Raw genomic sequence first — 27122 nt, 5'->3', positions numbered from 1 at the left:
TTTTTAAATCAGATTATTTTCTGCCACTTAAGAAATTAATTAAAAGTTAGTTTGTCAATGCTGAAATGCAGAGCAACAATTAGAAAAACAAACAATTATATAAACTGATTAAATTGTATATTAAAAAAAATTATATAACAACTACATTAAATTAAAAATAAATAGATTTTAATGTATTTATACTTATGATTTAAATTATGCTGCTTAAACGTTTCATAACAAACTAAAACTCGAAAAGGTCCTTTAATATTTTATTTAAGTATTTAATTATTTTATATTCAGATGTTTTATTTAGACATGATCATGAAAAATGAGTTCATAAATAAGTGAAATAAGTTTAACAAACTTGTTGTTGATTGCTGATTGCTTATTAAGAGTCTTATTAATTTAATTTACCTTTAATTTGATTTAAAGTCTTTTTAAGTGAACTTGTTTACATTTTGTGTGTTTTTGTAATTATCAACATTATTATAATTATTGAAATATCATCATTTATTTGTTATTAATTACAAACCACATTAATTATTTAAATAAATAATCAAAAATAGATTTAAGTCAGAACCTAAATTAAAAGTTAATCAGTCAAATTAATTATTACAATTAATAATTATTATTCAAATTAATAATTACTTTGAGTATCAAATTATTTAAATACAGTGTTTTTTAATTATAACTTGTTTTTGTAATTAGTAAAAAATAATAATTAAGCACTTTAATAAATTAAATAAAGAATCAAATGATCAATCAATAATCAATAGATTTGAATCAGAAAATAAATTAAAAGTTTTTTAATTACTCTCAGCTTAAATGAACAAGAATCTGTAATTAAACCATTTAAAAAAGGCACATTTTTATGAAATAAAAAATAAATAATAATATTATTCCAGATTCTTTTTAATGAAATTTCAGAAGAATCATCAATCAATATTTTAATAATGAGAATTACATCATGCAAAACCAAAATAAAAGTCTGACTGTAGAAAGTGTAACTGATCATGGTCATCTCTCACTGATGAAATGACAGAAACATAATCAATATTAATAATAATAGAGAGTCTGAGGCGAGATGTTGAACTGTCATGAGACGTTCTGCTTCTGCGCTGAAATATGACCAATAATATTTAGTAAAATAACACTGTCAGCTGATGATCAATGGAGGAGGAGTGTGTCTCTGTGTGTGGTCTCTGCAGCGATGGAGGACAGGGTGTGTGCCCTCTGTACCTGTACATGTGATGTGTGTGTGTGTGTGTGTGTGTGTGTGTGTCAGTATCTGTATATGTGTGTGGTCTCTTCAGTGATAGAGGAGGTGTGTGTGTGTGTGTGTGTGTGTGTGTGTGTGTTCTCAGTATCTGCACATGTGATGTATGTGTGTGTCAGTGTCTAGTATGTGTATATGTCTGTGTGTGTTGTCAGTATCTGTACACATGGTGTGTGTGTGTGTGTGTTGTCAGTGTCAGTATCTGTACATGTGGTATGTGCTGCTCCAGGCTGAAGGGAAGGCCCAGTCAGGGAATGTGCTGATGAGTGTGTGCAGCGGCGGCGAGTGTTTATCAGGACCGCTGAAATAATGAGCAGAAATGGCCAACGAGAGCAGACCCTCATCAGGAGACGCGTCTGAGACCCCCGGCTGAAACACACAGCACAAACACACACATCAGCTGACGGAGAGCACCCTGTGTGTGTATCTACATGTGTGTCATGGGGCCCGATCATTCACCTGGCACAATAAGGCGCAAGACATGTTTGGTGTGATTTGCTGCTGTTTTCAGACCAGTGCAGCTGTAGTTCTCATGTTTTGCGTCACGTTGTTTAAATAGTAAATCCATCTGCACCACTCTGTGGACTCACCTGTGTGCTGGTCTATAAAGGAGGTGTGTTAAGGCGCATTGTTGGAGCGCTGCTATTCTGAGCAGCTGAAATAGACCAACAGCACCACTGACCAACTAAAAGCTGCTCTAGAGTCCAGCAGAGTGTGTTAGTGTGCGTTCACACCTGTGGATGGATTCAGTTGTTCTGAAGCAGAGATTGTTACAGTGTTGCTCTTTGCTCTTGGAGCGGTTCGCTTTCACACTGCACAGTTTCTAATCGGACTAAAAAGCTAAAACAAGTCACGTGTGAGTAAACTCTCCTCACATTGGTCAGAGTGTCAGGGTTTATTTTGCAGCGTCCCGCTCAGCTGTCAGGAGAGGTGGTGGTTTGGTGGTGATTGACAGGGCGTGCGCGCGTGTCTGAGGAGAGATGCGGTGGGGAGGGGTGAGAAGAGTGCGTGACGATGCCTATTTGAGGACCGGGAGGGAGACGCGAGATTACCGGGAGATCATCACTCGTTTGCGGGCATCCGGAGACTCGCGAAACTTCCCGCCATACTCATAATTCTCTCTTCATATAGCCGTAAGCCTATTACATATCCATAACACACTGTGATATAACCGCGCTCGGATCAAATCGCTTTCTCACTGCAATCGAACCGCTCCAGGGTTCGTTTCAATCGAGCCGAGACCACCTCACTCAAGCGATCTCGGAGCGACTACTTTGGCGTGGAACAGAGCACGATTGCCCTGTTCACATATGCCAAACGAACCGCGCTAACTGGGCAAACGAGACACGTTCCCAAACAAAAGTGTAGGTGTGAAAGCAGCCTAAGTTATGCACCTATGCAGGTCTAAACACTTACACACTGCTGATACACACAGGATGATCAGCAACACACAAATATGGCTGGTGATCAAAAAACTTAATGTCAAGCCTTGCTCACAAAGTCTGCCATGAGAATAGCAAATGCACCATGGAGCGACGCAACTGACTCTTAAAGGGAATGAGAGACGAGACTCTGATTGGTTGAATGCAGGTTATGTTCAAAACACAGGCAGCACTCATTGAGAGAATAAGCTCAACCCTGTTAGACCATGCACCGGGACGCAGAGCGTATTTATTCATTCTTAACATAGCAAAAGTGGATTCAGACACGCCCTTAATGCTTTTGCACCATGCACTTTAGACTCTGTGCTTAGATCATTAAAATAGAGCCCTCTATTATTAGACCCCCTGTTTATTTTTTCCCCAATTTCTGTAGGGCTGGGCGATACGGCAAAAAAATAATAAATCTAGATTTTTTATAAAGTTTGACCGATTCAAGATTTCTTTATTTTTTAATTGTGTAACTAGTCAACTTAAAACAACAACATGACTGAAGTAATTCTCTTCATAAGCAACTTAAAAACCATCTGGATAAGGATCATTGTATTTTTAATGGCCATGCCGTACATAAATTGGTCAACAAGATGTAAAGAAATGTAAAACAAATTCACGACTTAGTCAGCGCATCGACATATGATGCAGTGGCACGTCAGGGCGTCCCGTGTTCGAATCCTGGCTCGAGGACATTTCCCTACTCCCCTCTCTCTCTCCAACTTTGCTTCCTGTCTAAATACTGTCCTATCCAAAAAGGCAAATGGCCAAAAAATAAATCTTAAAAGAATAAATAAATAAATAAAACATTCACGAGTTAAATATCGCTGCAGAAGATTTGACTAAGATATATTTGTGTAAATATTGCAGTTGCAGGAATACAGAGGGATTTTTTGCTAGTTTTGCTGAGCCTGGTAAAGATTGGCTGTCAGCTCAGCTTTGACTTTGTCTTCTGATTGAATGTCAGGTTGTGTTGCTGCTGCCTTTTTCTTAAAAAGATACAGTGGAGGTAAAGCACTGAACATGGAAACTGTAAAGCCTAATTTAACCCAATGTGTGAAGTTGTGGACGTATAGCAGGAGCAAATACAAGCACCAGATGTGTGTCTAACATAAAATAATATATTTAATCTGTTTTTCTTTTTCCCCCTTTTAAATACCGATCATTTGATGCTGTTTGCTCCACTCTCTGCCTGATCTGTCTGGGTTTCAACTAGGTCTGCTAAATGACGTCATGGAGGCGGCTACTTTCATTTTCACTGCTACAGGCCCTCACCTCTGCTCGTGTTCAAACCAAAAGATCGGCGTAGTTTTTTCTCATGGCGGGTTTTTACGTCCTTCATACATGTTGAGATCGAGTTTATCGACTCAATGAGGGAATGTCTTGACAATCCACACAGACGTGACTCAGACTAACGCAACAAGTAAAATCCTACATGACTTCACGCTTTAACAGGCATTCAAGCAGGTCGCACACCAGAATCGGCACGACATGGCGCGCACATGACAGTTTAAAGTATCACACACCAGACGCACACATTCGCATGATATTTAACATGAAACTAATCAGATGGCGCTCTGTGGCGCGGATAAAATATGACCTGCGTCCTAAATGGTGGCTGGGCGGCGCCGGTGTGTGTATAGAAACCAGTTTAGAATTCTAAAATCCATGGCGCTGTGTGGTGCTGCGCGTCACAGAGCGGCGCTTCTAGTGTGCATCCTGCTTCATACAGAGAGTGAACCAAAGCGCATTGGTGCCATTATAAGGTATCAAATGTATATATTTTTTTAAAAATCGCAATTTCTTGACTTAATATAAAATAAAATCGTCGTCAAAACGTAGATTCGAATTAATTGAAAAAAAAAAAAAAATCGCCCAGCCCTACATAATAGTGTTAATAACTCATCTCTAATAACTGATTTATTTTCTCTTCATCATAATGACAGTAAATAATATTAGACTAGATATTCTTCAAGACACTTCTATACAGCTTAAAGTGACATTTAAAGGCTTCACTAGGGTAATTAGGGTAACTAGGCAGGTTAGAGTAATTAGGCAGGTTACTGTATGATGATGGTTTGTTCTGGAGGCTATTGAAAAATATATAGCTTAAAGGAGCTAATAATATTGAACTTAAAATGGTAATAAAAAAATAAAAAAATGCTTTTATTCTAGCCGAAATAAAAGAAATCAGACTTTCTCCAGAAGAAAAAACATTATCAGACATACTGTGAACATTTCCTCAATCTGTTCAACATCATTTGGGAAACATTTAAAAACAAAAAAGGGGGCTAATAATTCTGACTTCACCTGTATATAAGAGTGTGTGTGTGTGTGTGTGTGCGCGCTCAGACTGACCTGAACCTCCAGGCTGAATCTCCAGGCCGGAGCGTCTGTACCGTGTGAGTAGAAGATGAAATATTCTCCGCTGAGGTCGAATCGCGGCGTCCCGTCACCGAAAGACCAGCCAATCAGAGACGCTCCAGACACCGGCAGTAGATACAGAGACATGTGAGTCGGCCCTGACACACAACAACAACAACAACACATGAGCAATACATATACACACACACACACATTTCAAGAATTAAAATGGTGAGAATACACTCAAATAAAATAAATAAATAAGCTCAAAAAGGGGTCACGGTGGCACAGTGGGTAGCATGAACGCCTTACAGTAAGAAGGTAGCTGGTTCGAGTCCCGACTGGGTCAGTTGGGGTTTCTGTGTGGAGTTTGCATGTTCTCCCCGTGTTGGCGTGGGTTTCCCCCACAGTCCAAACAAATGCGCTACAGGGGAACTGATCAACTAAATTGGCCATAGTGTATGAGTGTGTGTGTGTGAATGAGTGTGTATGGGTGTATCCCAGTACTGGGTTGCTGCTGGAAGGGCGTCCGCTGTGTAAAACATATGCTGAAATAGTTGGCGGTTCATTCCGCTGTGTTGACCTCTGATGAATAAAGGTAATAAGCTGAAGGAAGATGAATATTACTGAGGCAGAAGTGTTCACCTTTAGCCTCAAAGCTGAGTCTGAGCGTCCCCCATTCACTCTGCTGTCGGGACAGAAGCCGGAACTCCAGCGGCGCTTCAGGAGATACAGCTGGAGCCGGGAGATACCAGCTCTTCCTGAAACACACACCAGTTATCAGTGTAGAGCCTCATCCTGTACACATCAGAACATGAAGCACTAACGCCACATGATGTTTCTGGCCATTCACACCCACTACGAATTGCGAGCTGTGAGAAAAACAACACGCTATTGGCTGTTTTAGCAAAAGGGGAGTGGCTACTATAAGCTCCGCCCTCTTCATGTTTCAGTTGAGATTACATCATCATCACATGTCGAGCACTTCACCGGAGCTTTCAGACTCACTTGACGAGGAATTTGACGGGCAGGAACCAGGGGAAGCCGCAGTACGGCAGTGTGTGTTGGCAGCGCGTGCGGATGCTGTCGTTGAGCTGCGGGACGTGTGCGCTGATGTGCTGCATTCCTGTATAATCCAGACTGTTGATCCACAGACCAGAGTCTGAGCGCTCCACTGAACCATCCAGAGCGTGAAACACACGAGTGGTGTGCTGGAGACACACACACACACACACACACACACACACAGATATATACACACAGAAACACACAGATATACACACACAGACACACATATAAAATACAGATATACACACACACACACACACACACGCACACCAGACCCACATATTAACACACACACACACGGTCACACACACACATAAACATACAGACACACACACACACACACACACACACACACACACACACACACATACAGATACACACACAGTCACACACACATAAACATACAGATATACACACACACACACACGCAAACATACAGATACACACACAGTCACATACACATAAACATACAGACACACACACACACACACACACAAACATACAGATACACACACAGTCACACACACATAAACATACAGACACACACACAGTCACACACACATAAACATACAGATATACACACACACACACACACACACACACATAAACATACAGATACACACAGTCACACACACACACACACACACACACACAAAAACATACAGATATACACACAGTCACACACACAAACACAAAAACGCATGTACGCACGCACGCAGAGAGAGAGAGAGAGAGAGAGAGAGAGAGAGAGAGAGAGAGAGAGACGGACACACATCAGACATGCACATACACACATATCAGACAAACACACAGATACACACAAACACTCAGGTCAGAGGTCAGCTCACTGCACTGCTTTACCTGTGTTCACACACACACACACACACACACACACACACACACACACACACACACACACTACTGTACCTGGACGAAGACTCGTTTGGGTCGTGGGCTGGACGGATCTGCTGAATATGGGAAGAACAGACCACAGCCGACCAGAACAAACATCACAGCAAACACTGATCCCAGAGCAGCCAACATCCGCTTAGTGCTGCAGGACAGATAGAGCAGGTGCATCTGCGCACACGCATACACATACACACACACACGTCACAATGACACTTCAATATTTTATAATGCTCAAATTGGCATGGACATGCAACAGTGTCTGGGTGTTTCCTTATGCTGGATAAGTTGGCGGTTCATTCTGCTGTGGCGACTACCGTTTGATAAAGGGACTAAGCCGAAAAGGAAATAAATAAATGAAGTTTAAATGTATATATTTGTTTTGGATTGTTTAAATTTTTAATATTTGCATAAGTTTGAGCTTCTGAGTTTGAAATATTTGAATTTTAACGTCAGAAATTTGAATCTTCAGTTATGAATATCAGATCTGGAATGTCTGGACTGGAATGTTTGAATTAAAATATCAGAATTCTGAATATTTGCTTTTTTGTTTTGAATTTAAATTTTGGAATTTTTATTTGATCTTAATTTGTGAAATGTATTAAGTTATTTAAAAGTTTATATTTATATATTTGTTTTGGAATGTTTGAATTTGAAATATCTGCATGAATTTGAGCCTCTGAGATTGAAATGGTTGAATTTGAGTGGGTTTGAATGTTTAGATTTAATTGTGCCAATTTGAATGCTTGGATCAGAAATTTAGTAATTGAATTTGAATATTTAGCTTAGAATCATTTTAATTTTAAAATATTTGCATGAATTTGAATTTCTGAGTTTGAAATGCTTGAATTTTAATGTCGGCAATTTTAATATTTGAATTTAAACATATGATTTTAAATGTCTGGATTAAAAAAATCTTCAATATCCAAATTTTTTTAAATAAATGTTTCAATATTAATGTCTGAATTTGATTTTGTATGTCAGAACTTTGAATGTGTTATCTGTAATGTTTGAAATTGACAATTATGAACTTGATTGTTTGAAGTTTAACTTGTGAGCAGGAATATTTCATCTAAATGTGTGAATCTGAATGCGTAATATGCATTATACAGTTATGTCAGTTTGACTCACGAGATATGAGGACAGGATGACAGCCGCCAGTGTAATGAGGGCCGCCAGAACCACATCAGGTGGGATTTCAGTTCCACTGCGTCCCAGAATGGGTGTGAAGATCTCAAAGACCACCCAGATGAGGAACATGATGTGGACGTACGGCACGGAGAGACCCATCAGATAAAACACAGAGTACTGCAGAGACGCTCCTACACAACAACACACACATCAACACATGACTATGAACAGAATAATAATACAGGTACTAACTTAATAAGACCAAACTATTTGAATAAAACAGTTTCTGAATATCATATACCCTTTATAACTGATATGGCTGAAAATAATTTGCATTTGCTTTTGTTTGCTTAAATATTAAGCCTCTGGTAGTCTTAAGTCATTTTCAAATTACAGAATCACCAGAATGGTCTAAAACTCCCTGACTTTGTTGGCATTTGGTCTGAGAACACACACACACACACACACACACAAAAAAAGGCCAGGACTAAAAAAAAAAATAAAAAAAAAAGTCACACTTGTGGTCTTCGTGGTCAAAAATGCCCGCCATAGGAAACAAAAGGGAAATAAGCAAAAAAATAATAAATAAATAACATTCAAAAACATTGACTGCACCTTTGGCCCTGAAGTGTGTCCTGAGCAGCACTTTAGAGAGCAGAGGGAAGACCACCATCATCATGGGCACATATGCAGAACACAAGCCGTTTAGAGTGAGGAAGACCAGCGCACAGCACCACAACAGGAGACCCACGTCAAAGAAGAGCTCGGCCAGATCCACTGCGCTCACTCCCTGATACACACAGCACACACATCAGGACAGATTCAGTAATAATAATGATCAAATCACATGGAGTTAAATGGAATGTGTGGACTGATATATTGGGATTTGAATGAGTTGGAATGTTTGAATTTAACTTTTATTTTTACAATGTTTAGAATGAATTTTTTTTTTATTTAAATTTGAAATGTTTGCTTCAGGGTTTTTATTTCAATTATTAAATTTAAATATTTAAACTGGAATGTTTGAACAGATTTTTAGTTCAGAATGTTTTGGATTTAAAATATTTGCATGAATTTTAATTACTGAAAAAACTATTTCTGACATTAAAATTCAAATATTTCAATCTCAAACATTTAAATTCATGCAAACATTTTTAACATTAAAATAAAAATATTTTATTAAAAAAATACATTTTAAATTTAAAATGTTAACGACAGAAGTTTGAATTTATAATTCAAATATTTCAGTCTTTTTTGTTCAATTTATGTGTATGCTTTTGTTAGAAGTAGTTTGGCATTTCTCAAACACACACAGACACACACTTCTCTCTGTTAAACAGCATTTGGGCAACATTTTAATATTTTTATTTTAATTTTTAAATGTTTTATTTTATGCAACAATAATATAAAACAATAATAATAATAATAATAATAATAATAATCACATAACATTCATTCATTCATTTTCTTTTCGGCTTTGTCCCTTTATTAATCTGGGGTCATCACAGCGGAATGAACCGCCAACTTATCCAGCATATATTTTACCCAGCGGATGACCTTTCAGCTGCAACCCATCCCTTGGAAACATCCATACACACTTATTCACACTCATACACTACAAACAAATTAGCCTACCCAATTCCCCTGTACCGCATGTGTTTGGACTGTGGGGGAAACCGGAGCACCCGGAGGAAACCTACGTGAAGGCAGGGAGAACATGCAAACTCCACACAGGAACACCAACTGACCCAGCCGAGTCTCGAACCAGCAACCTTCTTGCTGTGAAGCGACAGCACTACCTGCTGCGTTTTTCATGGAGTATGCAAAGAGGTTGCAGTGCTCAGAGGATTTTTAATTCAAGGTTTTCTTCAGTTTCTTCCTCATTCCATAGTAAGGTTTGGCTTGAATTAAAGACAGTTTGCATGTTCCGCCTGTGTTGGCTTGGGTTTCCTCTGGGTGTTCCGGTTTCCCCCACGGTTCAAACACATGCAATACAAGTGAATTGAACAAGCTAAATTGGCCATACCATATGCGAGTGTGTGTAAGAGTGTGTGGTTGTTTCCCAGTGTTGGGTTGCGACTGAAAGGGCATCGGCTGCATAAAACATAAGTTGGATAAGTTGGCGGTTCCCTAAGTTGGATAAGTTGGCGACCCCTGATTAGTAAAGGGACTAAGCCGAAAAGAAAATGAATGAATGAATGAATGAATGAATTAATTAATTAATTAATGAATGAATTAAATAATTAATTAATAATGCACTGATGTGTTGAAACGGAATGACTGTTTTACAACTGCAGTCAGCAATATTAGATAATGATTCACTAGAATGTAGTGCATTATTATGTTTCCCTTATATATATATATTTAATATTTTTTTCATATTTGTTTACATTTTAGAGAGCAGATAAGATATGCTAATTAACAGTTTCTTGCTTAACTGTTTATTTACATTTCTGAATTGACAATTTTGATTTCAGTGACAAACATTGTTACTCAGGTGTGCTTAATTATTGTCTAATAATTAACTAACAGACTGGAGTGCATTATTCAGCATATCCTCAGGTCTCCAGCACCACTGCTTAATCGCCTGTTGAGATGTTGTATCTAAGAGTGTGTTAGTCAGGTGCGTCTCCAGTGTGTAGCACTAGTTTCCTCCACATCTCCTCCTCCTTCTGTTGTGTTCTGGTGTGATTTCTGACTGATTCAGCTGTGAAATCACTCTTATCATTGTGATATGAAGCTGTAATGCGCTCAAAACCTGCCGGAACTACTTTAGCTGTGGATTAATCAGGCAACAACTAAACACTTTAGAATGAGCCAATCAGAATCAAGCATTCAGCAGTGCATTAGTACAATCATGATTAGGGTCTGTTTACTAATGACTAGTGCTGCCAGATAATTAAAGGACATTCACAGTGATGCATGACAGAGAATCAGCTGACCGTATGAGCATATGAGGTCACAAGAGTGGAAAACCACAGTAAATCTGTCAGCTCATGTGACCGGAGGAAGTCATGTGGTGTTCCAGACGTCCATTAGAGCCTGGAGATATTCACACACTGCTGATGCACAACTGTGTTTAGCCCTTTAATGAGTTTAAGTTACTGTGGAGGAGGAACTAGTCGACTGGCGGATTCATAACATCAGACACTTGAGCTATTTAAAACTAATAAAGGAATTAATAATATTATATACATGACTATATAACCTACTTTGTAATAAACAAATAATCTGTGAGCATTGATTTTGTGTTAATAGCAGCTGAAATCACAGAACCGATGAGTAATATATTGAACTGCAGACTCACGGTGTAGTAGAGGTTCTTGGCCAGTGTGTGTATGAGGATGATCTTGGCGGCGGCGGCGGATCCGTACAGACAAACGGCGGCGTAGAAGTGTGTGTACCAGAACATGGAGCGACCGAGCAGCGTCAGGAGAAGAGCCACAATCAGCAGAGTCAGCAGAGTGACGAACCAGCTGAGGACACACACACACACCGCACACGCCACATCACGCAGGTAACGCACACCTGAGGACACACACACACATAATGTTACACATCCAGTGAGTTGACTGTCTCAGAGTTGACGCCAATAACGAAGCTATAACAGAGTTCTTGACAATAGCAGAGTTGGCGACAATAACAGATTTGGCGACAATAATGGAGTTGGCAACAATAACGGAGTTGACGACAATAACAGAGTTAACGACAATAATGGAGTTGGCAGTAACAGAGGTGACGACAATAAGGGAGTTGGCAGTAATGGAGTTGACGACAATAACAGAGTTGACGACAATAATGAAAGTGATGACAATAACAGAGTTGACAAAAATAACGGAGTTGAGGACAATAACGTAGTTGACGACAATAAGGGAGTTGGCAGTAACAGAGGTGACGACAATAACTGAGTTGGCAACAATGACGGAGTTGACGACAATAAGGGAGTCGGCGGTAATGGAGTTAACTTCAATAACAGAGTTGACGTCAATAACTGAGTTGATGACAATAACGAAAGTGATGACAATAACAGAGTTGACAAAAATAACAGAGTTGACAAAAATAACAGAGTTGACAACAATAAGGGAGTTGGCGGTAATGGAGTTGATGACAATAACAGAGTTGACGACAATAATGTAGTTGACACCATTAACGGAGTTGACAACAATAACAGAGTTAACGACAATAATAAAAGTTGTGACAATAACAGAGTTGACAAAAATAACGGAGTTGGTGACAATAACAAAGTTGACGACAATAACGGAGTTGGCAGTAACAGAGGTGACGACAATAAGGGAGTTGACGACAACAATGGAGTTGATGACAATAACATAGTTTACGACAATAGGGGAGTTGACAACAATAAAGAAGTGATGACAATAACAGAGTTGACAAAAATAACGGAGTTGGCAACAATAAAGTTGACGACAATAACAAAGTTGACGACAATAACAGAGTTGGCAGTAACAGAGGTGACGACAATAAGGGAGTTGGCGGTAATGGAGTTGAAAACAATTAAAGAGTTGACGTCAATACCTGAGTTTACGACAATAACGAATATGATGACAATAACAGAGTTGATAAAATTAACGGACTTGACGACAACAGTTGACAAAAATAACGGAGTTGACGACAATAACAGAGTTGACGACAATAATGGAGTTGACGACAATAACGGAGTTGATGACAATAACGGAGTTGACGACAATAACATAGTTTACGACAATAGGGGAGTTGACAACAATAACGAAAGTGATGACAATAACAGAGTTGACAAAAATAACGGAGTTGGCGACAATAACAAAGTTGACGACAATAACGGAGTTGGCAGTAACAGAGGTGACGACAATAAGGGAGTTGGCAGTAATGGAGTTGACGACAATAACAGAGTTGACGTCAATAATTGAGTTTACGACAATGATGAAAGTGATGACAATAAAAGAGTTGACAAAAATAACGGAGTTGAGGACAATAACGTAGTTGACAACAATAAGGGAGTTGGCAGTAACAGAGGTGACGACAATAACTGAGTTGACAACAATGACGGAGTTGACGACAATAAGGGAGTTGACGGTAATGGAGTTGAAGACAATAAAAGAGTTGACGTCAATAACTGAGTTGATGACAATAACGAAAGTGATGACAATAACAGAGTTGACAAAAATAACGGAGTTGACGACAATAACGTAGTTGACGACAATAAGGGAGTTGGCAGTAACAGAGATGACGACAATAACGGAGTTGGTGACAATAACAGATTTGGCGACAATAACGAAAGTGACGACAATAACAGAGTTGTGAAAATAACGCAGTTAGTGACAATAACGGAGTTGACAACAATAACGAAGTTGACTACAATAACGGAGTTGACGACAATAACGGAGTTGACGACAATAACGGAGTTGACGTCAATAAAAGAGTTGATGAAAATAACGCAGTTGATGAAAATAACGCAGTTGGTGACAATAACGGAGTTGACGACAATGACGGAGTTGACGACAATAAGGGAGTTGACGACAATAAGGGAGTTGGCGGTAATGGAGTTAACGTCAATAACAGAGTTGACGTCAATAACTAAGTTGATGACAATGACGAAAGTGATGACAATAACAGAGTTGACGACAATAACAGAGTTGACAAAAATAACGGAGTTGGCAGTAACAGAGGTGACGACAATAAGGGAGTTGGCGGTAATGGAGTTGACGACAATAACAGAGTTGACGACAATAATAAAAGTGATGACAATAACAGAGTTGACAAAAATAACGGAGTTGGCAACAATAACAAAGTTGACGACAATAACGGAGTTGGCAGTAACAGAGGTGATGACAATAAGGGAGTTGGCGGTAATGGAGTTGACGACAATAACAGAATTGACATCAATACCTGAGTTTACGACAATAACGAAAGTGATGACAATAACAGAGTTGACAAAATTAACAGAGTTGACGACAATAACGTAGTTGACGACAATAAGGGAGTTGGCAGTAACAGAGATGACGACAATAACGGAGTTGGTGACAATAACAGATTTGGCGACAATAACGAAAGTGACGACAATAACAGAGTTGTGAAAATAACGCAGTTAGTGACAAAAACGGAGTTGACAACAATAACGAAGTTGACTACAATAACGGAGTTGACGACAATAACGGAGTTGACGACAATAACGGAGTTGACGTCAATAACAGAGTTGATGAAAATAACGCAGTTGATGAAAATAACGCAGTTGGTGACAATAACGGAGTTGACGACAATGACGGAGTTGACGACAATAAGGGAGTTGACGACAATAAGGGAGTTGACGACAATAAGGGAGTTGGCGGTAATGGAGTTAACGTCAATAACAGAGTTGACGTCAATAACTAAGTTGATGACAATGTCGAAAGTGATGACAATAACAGAGTTGACGACAATAACAGAGTTGACAAAAATAACGGAGTTGGCAGTAACAGAGGTGACGACAATAAGGGAGTTGGCGGTAATGGAGTTGACGACAATAACAGAGTTGACGACAATAATAAAAGTGATGACAATAACAGAGTTGACAAAAATAACGGAGTTGGCAACAATAACAAAGTTGACGACAATAACGGAGTTGGCAGTAACAGAGGTGATGACAATAAGGGAGTTGGCGGTAATGGAGTTGACGACAATAACAGAATTGACATCAATACCTGAGTTTACGACAATAACGAAAGTGATGACAATAACAGAGTTGACAAAATTAACGGAGTTGACGACAATAACAGAGTTGACGACAATAACGGAGATGACGACAATATTGGAGTTGACGACAATAACGAAGTTGACGACAATAACAGAGTTGACGACAATAACAGAGTTGACGACAATAACGGAGTTGACGACAATAACGGAGTTGACGACAATAACGGAGTTGACGACAATAACGGAGTTGACGACAATAACGGAGTTGACGACAATAATGGAGTTGACGACAATAACAGAGTTGATGACAATAACAGAGTTGACGACAATAACGGAGTTGACGACAATAATGGAGTTGACGACAATAACAGAGTTGACGTCAATAGCTGAGTTGATGACAATAATGAAAGTGATGACAATAACTGAGTTGTGTGTGGTGTATAGTCTTGTACCCGCACCGCCGCTGCACTTGCGGCTCAGGTAGACGAGTGTTGCCGCAGCCGTCAGGTAGTTAATGATCGCGGCGACGCGGGCCGGATACGCCACCACCATCAGACCCAAAACATCAAAAAACACCATGTTCCCGTGCCGATACACAGAGGAGTCCGCCAGCTCATCAGACATCACCAGATGTTGGAGGACCGACAGGATATTATCACCTGCGCACACACACACATCAAACATCACCAGATGCTGGAGTACTGACAGCATATTATCACCTCCACACACGTGTATGTGTGCGTGTGTCACCTGCTCTCTGGATGGAGTCGGTGTGTATTCTCTCTGGAGTGTCATATTTGGTGTGGTAGATGAAGCCGTTCTCTATAAACGCCAGATCAATCCCTGCAGAAGCAGACCAAGAACACACACCACACACCAACTCAACAACCACAGCAACGTCTGCTTTATAGATGATCTGTTTTAGTAAGATTATACATCAATATCACTTATTTTCCAGCATATTTCTGTGATGCGGCTTCAAAACAACACGTGTTATACTTCTAGTTATAAACGAGTGTGTGAGATTATGAGTTTGTGTGTTGGTGAGTGTCAGACCAGGAATGTTGCCGAAGTCCCTGTAGATGCGGAAGTCTGTGTCGGAGGGAATGATGCCGCTCTGGAAAACCTCCTGCCCGACCACTGAAGCGAAGGGATGGACGGCGGCTCGGACATACGCCTGGACCAGCCACGGGTTCTCTGGACCTGACAGAAACACAGCAGCATTACCTCATTACAGGTCCAGAGAAACTAAACACATTTTAAAATAAAACACATTCAAAGGAACACTCGTCCGGTCATCGTCTGTAGAAGCACTGTCTGTGACTTCATTATTCATTTGTATTTATATTCTAACTTGTATATTACTGTGATGTACACGGAGATGACTGGGGCTTAATAGATGTCTAACTCCGGGAAGAGAGACCCCGGCGGGAGAACAGCACAGTTTTATAATTATTGCTGATGTGAATAAAGATCTGAAAGCTGCTGTTGAGTTGTTTGATTGATATTAAATCTTTCCTCTGAGGCTCAGTCAGTGTGTGTGTGTGTGTGTGTGTGTGTGTGTGTGTGTGTGTGTGTGTCACCTGTCTGAAACACCACCTCCTTCCCTCCGACTCCTGCCGCCTCCAGGTTTATAAACGCTCGGACCTGCTGAGCCCAGGGGTGCTGTGTGATGAAGCCGTGACTGGCCTGACAGAGACATAGCAGGGGAGAAACATTAACTGTGTGTGTGTGTGTGTGTGTGTGTGTGTGTGCGCATGCATGTATGGGAGAGCATGTGTGTGTGTGTGTGTGTGTGAGTTTGTGTGTGCATGTGTTTAAGTGAGTGCATGTATGGGAGAGCATGTGTGTATTTGTGTGTGTTAGGGATGTAACGGTATTGTAAATACCGTCATACCGCAATATTAATTTTTTTCGATATTACCGAAGTCGCATGACTCGGTAAAACTATAGGTCTTCTGAGAAAATTTGCTCAGGCGAATGAAGCGAACCGGAGGTAGCGAAAACTACAATCCCCATCATCCCTTGCGGTCTGTTGTCGCTACAGATCCAGTAATGCGGAAATGGAGTGTGCTGCTAGAAGCGGGGATCAAAAAGAGCTGTAAAACTCTAAGGCCCCTTTTACAAGAGTGCGTTTTAGTTTTAAAACGGCGTTGTAGAATGAAAATGATCCGCGTCCACACTCGCGTTTTACCCAGCGTTTCTGAACTGCTCTCCGTCCACACCAAAACGCTGAAAACGCACATCACGTGACCACACACACACTCTCGGGCAAGCGCTCCAGCATTTCTACCCAGATGAGAGCTCTGCTTGTCGGACTGCTCATCACGCATCTCCCGCTGGATCTAATCTCACTATATTTGCTAAACGTGATATTTCATTCATGTTGTTGTCTTTATCTAACGACATAGGCCAATTCCCTGACTTTGGTCATTGGAATCTATTAAGTTACTTCACGAGTAACATGTTTTGGTTAAGTGCAAAGATAAGTTAATGATTAATCCAGGTACATTGACTGATCGCTTGCCTGTAATTCCTACAATGTATAAACTTATTGTATGTGATACTTTTATAATTGTCGATTATTAAAACTGATATTCAGCAAAAGAGAGGGTGTGTTTCGTATTTTCACTGAAATTGAAAGGAGGCAGTTGTTATCGGCTCCGTTTTGTTATAAATATCCTCACAGTGAAGATGACGCTCATATATGCAGCACGACGCCTCAACATTTCTGCTGTCTGTTTTCTAATATTAAAAAGGAAATAGGCAGTTCCTTAAATCATGTTTACATTTTATTGTTGAGAAAGTGAAACAACGTAGAGTGATGTGAATGAAGTTATAAAGTACACTGTTCCCTTTGAAGATTTACCCGTGTCCTCGGTATGTTTTCCATATCAAACTGAGAAGGGGGAGACTGCAGCCTTGATCAAACTTGCGAAGTCTGAACTTACAAGAAGAGGATGCGAGACTGAACTGTGTGTGGGCTACTTAATATTGAGGAAAAGCCCCAATCAGAGAGGCGAACGTTTGCAGCCCCGCCTCCGTTTTCAGATGTCTCCGTCTTTCCCCATCCACACTGAGACGGAGCAGCAGCGTTTCAGAATGAAAACGGCCTCTCCAGCGTTTTCAAAAAGCTCCGTTTTCGGCGCTCGAGAAATAAGTCATATAAGTCATATCTCTCTTGTCCCAGAAACCTCAGTACCAAATGAGAGGGTTTTTTCTGTTGCAGGGGACATTGTAAATGCCCAGAGATACCAGCTTTTACCAGATTATATTTATATGATAATTTTCCTTTAAACCCATCTCTATCTAAGTGAGTGAGTGATTAAATGTTGAATGTGATGAGTTTTCAACAATACTAAATTAAAAACTTAAATTTTTTTTTACATGGTTTAATATTTTTTTGTTATTAAAATTGAAGTTCCTGTTTCAAAGCTAACAGATAGATGGCTAATTTGTATGTCATTGACACTTTTGGCTCTTTTTTGGAGTATTTTCATAAGTTTTGTTTTTTCCTGTAAATGATTCAATAAATACCGTACCGTGACATTGATACCGAGGTATTACCGTACCGTGAAATTCTGATACCGTTACATCCCTAGTGTGTGTGTGTGTGTGTGTGTGTGTGTATGGGAGTGCGTATGCATGTTTGTGTGTGAATGTGTGTGTGTATGTTAGTATGTGCGTTTATGTGAGTGTGTGTATGGAACTGCATATGTACTGCCTGGTTGTTTGTGTGTGTGTGTGTGAGTGTGTGAGTGTGTGTGTGTGTGTGTGTGTGTGTGTGTGTGTATGGAACTGCGTATTTGTAATTATGTGTTTGTGTGTCTGGTAGTGCATATGCGTATTGTGTGTGCATGTGTGTGTGTGTGGGAGTCTGTATGTGCGTGTGTGACATCATTAGCTGGATACATGGCATGTGAGTGTATGCGAGGTCAAAGGTCACAAGGTCATGACCTCTCACCTGCAGGATGTTCTCCTCTGCACCGTTGAACAGGAAGATGACGCCGTGTTTGATTGGAGTCGAGAGATTCGCCAGAGAGTGTAAAACCTCCAACATCACGGAGCAGCTCACAGCGTCATCACTGGCCCCTACACAAACACACACACACACACACACATATATACATGCACACATCATTATCATAATCTGAATACAATTACACATCAGTATTCATAACACGCACGCACGGACGCACACACGCACGCAAGATAGTAAATAAATGTGTTCCATCAATACAAAGAAGGCTGTTTTGAAAAAGTCAGCGTACAGCAACTAGACTATTAATTTATGCAAAAATGTAAATATGAATGTCCACACACAGTACCTGGACTGTTAATTTATGCAAAAATGTAAATATGAATGTCCACACAGAGTACCTGGACTGTTAATTTATGCAAAAATGCAAATATGAATGCACACACACATTACCTGGACTGTTAATTTATGCAAAAATGCAAATATGAATGCACACACACAGTACCTGGACTGTTAATTTATGCAAAAATGTAAATATGAATGTCCACACAGAGTACCTGGACTGTTAATTTATGCAAAAATGTAAATATGAATGTCCACACAGAGTACCTGGACTGTTAATTTATGCAAAAATGTAAATATGAATGTCCACACAGAGTACCTGGACTGTTAATTTATGCAAAAATGTAAATATGAATGTCCACACACAGTACCTGGACTGTTAATTTATGCAAAAATGCAAATATGAATGTACACACACATTACCTGGACTGTTAATTTATGCAAAAATGCAAATATGAATGTCCACACACAGTACCTGGACTGTTAATTTATGCAAAAATGTAAATATGAATGTCCACACAGAGTACCTGGACTTTTAATTTATGCAAAATGCAAATATGAATGCACACACACAGTACCTGGACTGTTAATGTATGCAAAAATGTAAATATGAATGTCCACACAGAGTACCTGGACTGTTAATGTATGCAAAAATGTAAATATGAATGTCCACACACAGTACCTGGACTGTTAATTTATGCAAAAATGCAAATATGAATGTACATACACATTACCTGGACTGTTAATTTATGCAAAAATGCAAATATGAATGTACACGTACAGTACCTGGACTGTTAATTTATGCAAAAATTTAAATATGAATGTACACGTACAGTACCTGGACTGTTAATTTATGCAAAAATTTAAATATGAATGTACACGTACAGTACCTGGACTGTTAATTTATGCAAAAATTTAAATATGAATGTACACACACAGTACCTGGACTGTTAATTTATGCAAAAATTTAAATATGAATGTACACACACAGTACCTGGACGGTTAATTTATGCAAAAACGTAAATATGAATGTCAACACAGAGTACCTGGACTGTTAATTTATGCAAAAATGCAAATATGAATGTACACACACATTACCTGGACTGTTAATTTATGCAAAAATGCAAATATGAATGTACACGTACAGTACCTGGACTGTTAATTTATGCAAAAATTTAAATATGAATGTACACGTACAGTACCTGGACTGTTAATTTATGCAAAAATTTAAATATGAATGTACACGTACAGTACCTGGACTGTTAATTTATGCAAAAATTTAAATATGAATGTACACACACAGTACCTGGACTGTTAATTTATGCATGAATGTAAATATGAATGTACACGTACAGTACCTGGACTGTTAATTTATGCAAAAATTTAAATATGAATGTACACGTACAGTACCTGGACTGTTAATTTATGCAAAAATTTAAATATGAATGTACACGTACAGTACCTGGACTGTTAATTTATGCAAAAATTTAAATATGAATGTACACACACAGTACCTGGACTGTTAATTTATGCATGAATGTAAATATGAATGTACACGTACAGTACCTGGACTGTTAATTTATGCAAAAATGCAAATATGAATGCACACACACAGTACCTGGACTGTTAATTCATGCATGAATGTTAATATAGGTGTAAGCGTGCAGCACCTGGACTGTTGGCCACTGAGTCGAAGTGGCAGTTAGCGAGCATGAAGTGCTGTGCGGAGCTCTTGGGCTCCAGCTTGACGGCGATGTTGGTGACGCGGTCGTAATAACTGGTGAATCCGCCAAGGAAGTCGATGCTGAAGGAGCCGGTGGGCTTCTGGACGTCCACTGTGATAGAGTGAGGGCCCGAGCGGCTCTCAGAGCGGATCTGCTCAATCTGCTCCAGCAAATAATTCACTGTCAGGATCTCATTCTCTGGGCTGCCCACGGTGCGAGGACCCACACTGGTGATCTGATCCAGATGCTTCCTGATGCACACAAACACAACACAACTTTACATGCATGCATGCGCACAGCATGATTAATAAAGCACATTAAGAAAATAAATTGTTTTTTCAGCCATTTTAATTGAATGCATATCTTCTTTTCTCCTTCTTCATTAACATTTTCCCCAAATTTGGAAATATCTATAAAACTATGCTGTTAATAATAATAGTTATGATGATCTGCTCTAAATGCTTCCTCATGCACACAACGCTTGCACAATATGATCAATACAGTGCATTAGAAAAAAATACCTTTCTTAACGATTGTTTTTCCTTCTTTCCCTCCTCTTTTTATTTTTATACATCACATGCATTATATTTTTTTCTTTTTTTTCATATTTGTAGTGAATGAAAATAGTTTTTCTTACTTTAGATCATTATTATTCTTCATATAAATACTATTATTATCAACAACAACAACCACCAGAAAACCCTTCTATAAAATCTTATAAAAATATAACGCTTTACACTTTTAAACATGTTTTTACTAGAGGTTTTGTATATATATGTATATATGGTAACACTTTACAATAAGGTTCATTAGTTAATGCATTTACTAACATGAACTAATCATGAACAACACATGTACAGCCTTTATTAATCATAATTGAACATTTACTAATGCATTAATAACATTCATGTCCATGCTTGTTAACATTAGTTAATGCACCAGGAGTAAACAAACTAACAATGAACAACAGTATTTTCATTAACTAACGTTAACTAACATGAACAAATACAGTAGTAGATGCATTGTTCATGTTATGTTTATTGTAAGGTCCACCCAGTTCGTCCAATGGCGGTGTCCACTGGTGGATGAGGGTTCAATGCCTGTTCAGTCTTTCCACTGCACAATGTTGATTTACTTTAAACTTAACTCATATCTGACTCTAATTTGAGTATGAGGTGGTTTAGAATATTAATATATTTATCTTTAGTTTTATCTGACTCCAATCATAAAACATTAAGAAGATTATATCAATATGTAATTTAGATGAATGTTTGAACCTTTTGTCTTCACTCGTAACTCTTACATTTGTTCATTCGGGTGCTCATGTCGCTCAGAGAAATCGCCTCGGCCGATGGCATCCCACACGGTCACACTCTGGTCAGTGTTGAATATTTAGCAGAGGTAATTGACTACTACTTTTAGATGGCCGCTCCCATGCTTGCTCATTCTAAAGTATTTTTAGTTAGTCCTCCTTAGATGTACACACTTGAGAAAAGACAATATCATTTGCAATCAGAGGTTAGGGCATTATTATAAATGTAACTGACTACCGACAACTCTATAATCATTTTTGTTTCACCAAGTCCATGGTTTCCCATATTAACTTAATTTAGAATAATATTACTTTCAAATAAAGTTTGGGTACCCAATCTAGGTTAGCCGTGCAACCCCTTGTTGTCCTAGACGGAAGTTAACGCCCTTTCCACCTAAGTACACTTGAATTAATATCAAGAGTCAGTCGAGTCCCTAAAATACATTTAGTGTGCCCAATGCTCCATCTCAACTGGACTCTAGTCCGTCTACTGACCTAACACAGGAAGTGCAGAAACAAGGATACAGCGTAATCTACTGGAATGAATAATTTCAGAGTGAGCAAAATATGTTCAAACATTACAATTTATTAGTCAGGTAAATGTGCATTATGCCAATTGATTCAGTCAATTCATAAACCATCAATACAAAACATCAAATTATCAAGGATAAATCCAAGATTAAAAGATGCAGACCTGACTTCAAAATATACATAACATGGAGCGTTAGAGTTCATATACATATATATATATATAGAGAGAGAGCTTATATATGTGTGTGCATATATTTGTATATTATTGCATGTATTGTTTTTCTACTTGTGTGTTCCTCATACAAATATTTTCCTGCTTTGTTTAATAGTTTGTTCTGCTTTATTTCATTAATCAAAAAATGATTTAATGCTAATTATGAAAACTTATTGTTGTGGTAGGATAGGCAAACAAAACACTGAAAATGCCCTCTGGTTATCACCTAAATGTAATATTTATTAATTTTAATTGATTAAAATTGTATTTAATATGCTCTTGTCTAAAACAATTCACTGATGTTTTAAGGCATCACTTTTAAAACTGTAGCAGCAGTTTATTTACTGTCAATATACTATTGTTGATCTTATTAAAAGCCTGAATTAGTTATTTTTATTTAGCATATTCTCAGTTTGAGTTGTTTTATTTTGTTGTTGTTCTTACATAGGCCTACACAGCTTCATGAGTTTTTATTTTAGTTTAGTTACAGCAAGTGAAAATGAAAATATAACTATAATAATAATATTAATCTTGCCATCTCCAGATTGGAGGAAAGTCCTTACCCCAGGTGGAGGAGTTCAAGTATGTTGGGGTTTTGTTCACGAGTGAGGGAAGGATGGAGCGTGAGATTGACAGGCGGATTGGTGCAGCATTAATGCAGTCAATGTACTGGTTCATTGTGGTACTCTCATCTATACTCTCTACTCTCACCTATGCTCATGAGCTTTGGTTCATGACCGAGAAGACAAGATCTCGGATACAAGCGGCCGAAATGAGCTTCCTCCTCAGGGTGGCAGGGCGCACTCTTATGGATAGGGTGAGGAGCTCTGACACTCGGGAGGAGCTCAGAGTAGAGCCGCTGCTCCTCCACATCCAGAGAAGTCAGCTGAGGTGGCTCAGACATCTGTTTCAGATGCCTCCTGGATGCCTGCCTAGGGAGGTGTTCCAGCCATGTCCCACCAGGAGGAGTCCTCCGGGAAGACCAGGGACACACCAGAGGGACTATGTCTCTCGCCTGGCCTATGAACGCCTCGGGATCCCCCAGGAGGAGCTGGAGGAAGTGTCTGGGGAGAGGGAAGTCTGGAGTTCTCTCCCAATACTGCTGCCCCACGACCCAGCCCCGGAAAAGCGGCAGAAAGTGAAGGAATTTTATGAATGAAATATTAATACAATGAAAATATTAATAACAACAGTGAAAATAACACATTTTATACATCTTATTTTATTTCAGTTAATGCTTATTTCATGTAGCATAAAATGTTTTGTTTGTTTATTTTGAGCTCTTTAATTTACTATAACTCCATCTGAAAAATGAAATAATGTCCATTATCTGTCCCCAAGTTTACTTTAAATAAATATATCATGCATGTAAATAATTAGAGTATAACATTTATAAAAAGATTCTACATTTCTTACGGTTCTATATCTGTACAACTCTGGTTTGCACTCATTGCCATATGCCCTTAATGTCTTTGTATTGTATTGTATTGTAGTGATTACACATTTTTATTTTTTTATTCTTTAGATCACATTTTATGTATATATTTAGACAAATTTTTAGGTATATATTTAGATTACATTTTAGGTAGATTTGTTCTGACTTTTTGTGTTAACATTATATGTTGGGCACCTAGGGCCTGACAGTACTGTAATTTCGATTCTCTATATGTCCTGTACATGTGGTTAAATTGACAATAAAGCTGACTTTGACATTTTCTACCTAAATTCCTAAAATTCCTCAGATGTTGTTTTCTTTCTTTGTTTGCTTAAAGCTGCAGTTGATATTTGCTAAATGCTCTCAATGCTACACTACTTCTAATTACTACATAATAACTCTCTTTAGACTCTTTTAATATGTTCTGCTGAGCAATATTTCTGACCAGGCAAGCCTTTAACCACGGTAGCTAGTTGTGCACCATAAATCAGCGTTATTAGTTACCATTATCATAGCAACACAGTAAAATAAACACCACAACCGCCATCAAAAACAATGCAAGCATCATCAGTAACCATAGCAAAATAACATCAGCGACTGCACGCAAACAAAGAACTCAGTACAATACATATTACTGCTCAACATTGATTATAAATACAGGATAACTAATCTAAAATTGACATACATGTAATAATTAAAAAAACAAGATCTTTAAATTCCACAATTAAATCAGTTCTGGAGTTTATCACACTCTAAACCAGCAGGAGTGTACACTATAATAATCATGTTATTTTTAAATGTGCCAGCGGAGTGTGATTTACCAGGGTATTACCACAGTACTGTGAGGGCTGTGGACTGTGTGCTTTATAACTGCAGCTGAAAGACTGATCCAGCTTGCTTGTTTATGTCTACAGTCGTCAGTGTGGAGTGTGTGTTGTTATTGTATACAGTGATCAGAGTGTGTGTGATGTATACAGTGTTTAGCATGAGTGTAGGTTAAGTCTACAATACTCAGTGTAAGCGTTGGTTGTTTGCTAGTGTTTACAGTAGAGTTTGTGTTGTGTGTCTCTGTCTCTAGTACTCACTGTGTGCGTGTGTGTGTGTGTGTGTGTTTGTCTTTGCATAGAGTAGTTAGTTTGTGTTGTTTGTTGTATAGTCTTCAATGTGTGTGTGTTGCTTGTCTGTTTATGGCTTTAGTACTCAATATCTGTTGTTTGTGTGTGTGTGTGTGTGTGTGTGTACAGTAGGTGTTGTTTGTTGTGTAGTCTTCAATGTGTGTGTGCAGTTTATAAAGTCCTAAAGTGTGTTGTTTGTCTTTCTATGTATTAAGTATTAGCTGTGTGTGTTGTTGTTATTGTTTGTTAATGTATATAGTATTAACTGTGTGTGTGTGTTGATATTTTATGTCTCTAGTATTCACTGTGTGTGTGTGTGTGTGTGTTGTTATTGTTTTCTGATGTTTCTAGTATACACTGTGTGTATGTGTTGTTGTTATGTATGTATACAGTAGTTGTCAGTGTGTGTCGGGTATGTATACAGTAGTCAGTTTGTGTGTTGTCTGACTGTGTGTGTGTGTGTGTGTGTGTGTGTGTGTGTGTTTTTAGGTAGCCTATACAGTACTCAGTGTGTGTTGCTTGCCTGTGTCTCTATGACTCATTGTGTGTGTGTGTGTGTGTGTGTGTGTGTGTTGTTTGTTTGTGTATACAGTAGTGTTTGTTGTATAGTCTGTAATAAGTGTGTATTATTTATGACTAAAGTTCTCAGTGTGTTTATTTGTCTGTTTGGTGTTTATGTCTCTAGCATTTATATTGTGTTTGTCAGTTTATGGCTCTAGTATTTAATGTGTGTGTGTGTGTGTGTTGTTTGTCTTGATTATGTATACAGTAGTCATCAGTGTGTGTTGTGTTCCTGTTTATGTAACTAGTACTCAGTGTGTGTTCTTTATTTGTTTATGTACACAGTAGTTGTGTGTTGTTTATGAAAACATTCCTCTGTGTGTGTGCTGTCTTACTGTGTGTTTTCAGCAAGCCTATTCAGTACTATTGTGTGTTGTTTGTTTCTGTCTAGTCACTGTGTGTTGTTTGTTCATGTATAAATAATCATGTGTTGTTTGTTGTGTAGTCTTTGATGTGTGTTTATGTATACAGTAGTCAGTTTGTGTGTTGTTTATGTTTACATTCCTCTGTGTGTGTTTGTTTTTTTAGGTAGCCTATACATTACTCTGTTACATTGTCTAGTGTTCACTGTATCTGTTGTTTGTTTCTGTCTCTCGTACTCAGTGTGTGCGTTTTATTTTGTTTTTGTCTGTCGTTCTCGTGTGTGTATTGTGTGTGTGTTGTCAGCTGTCCCTGGCTGCAGATGATGTGTTGTGTGTTGTATTGTTTGTTGGTGTTTTGTGTGCGTGGTGTTGTTGTTGCTTTATTGTGAGAGTTGTGTATTGTGTGTACCTGGCTCTGAGGGCGTTAAAAGTGCCCGGGCTGCGAATAATAAGCTGCTGCACCGACAGATGAACCAGCGTCCACAGCAAACAAACGAAGCCGAGCAGCAGCAGCACCGCCCGGGCTTCCGTCAGCAGCGGTCCGCTTCCCGGAGCCCGGAGCTTCAGCCTGCGGAGCCCATTCAGAGAGTCTGGTCGCTGGCTCTGCTGGTTTTCCTGGTTGTTTTGATTCTGGTTGCTGTGGTTCTGTTGGGTTCTGATCCTACGGATTGTCGTGTCTCTCTCCATCTTTCCTGCTGCTGTCAGCGGGAACGGAAGCTGC

At 38.9% G+C, this 27122-nt stretch overlaps 1 protein-coding gene across 1 annotated transcript; it reads right to left on the bottom strand.

Moving 5' to 3' along the window:
* Positions 1-813: 813 nt before the first annotated feature.
* ermp1 (endoplasmic reticulum metallopeptidase 1) lies at positions 814-27122 on the bottom strand. The gene is made up of 15 exons (XM_073935607.1): positions 26811-27122; positions 20818-21122; positions 18791-18918; positions 16410-16515; positions 15883-16029; positions 15577-15669; positions 15279-15485; positions 11468-11688; positions 8776-8950; positions 8161-8351; positions 7048-7200; positions 6061-6263; positions 5698-5813; positions 5047-5210; positions 814-1627 (listed from the first exon to the last, which is right to left on the bottom strand). Exons 1-15 carry the CDS (start codon positions 27086-27088, stop codon positions 1454-1456), a joined length of 2661 nt encoding a protein of 886 aa, XP_073791708.1. The 5' UTR covers positions 27089-27122; the 3' UTR covers positions 814-1453.

The sequence above is a fragment of the Danio rerio genome, chromosome 21, assembly GCF_049306965.1.
Source record: "Danio rerio strain Tuebingen ecotype United States chromosome 21, GRCz12tu, whole genome shotgun sequence".
Classification (NCBI taxonomy): domain Eukaryota; kingdom Metazoa; phylum Chordata; class Actinopteri; order Cypriniformes; family Danionidae; genus Danio; species Danio rerio.
This window is presented reverse-complemented; position numbering and strand designations above follow the sequence as displayed.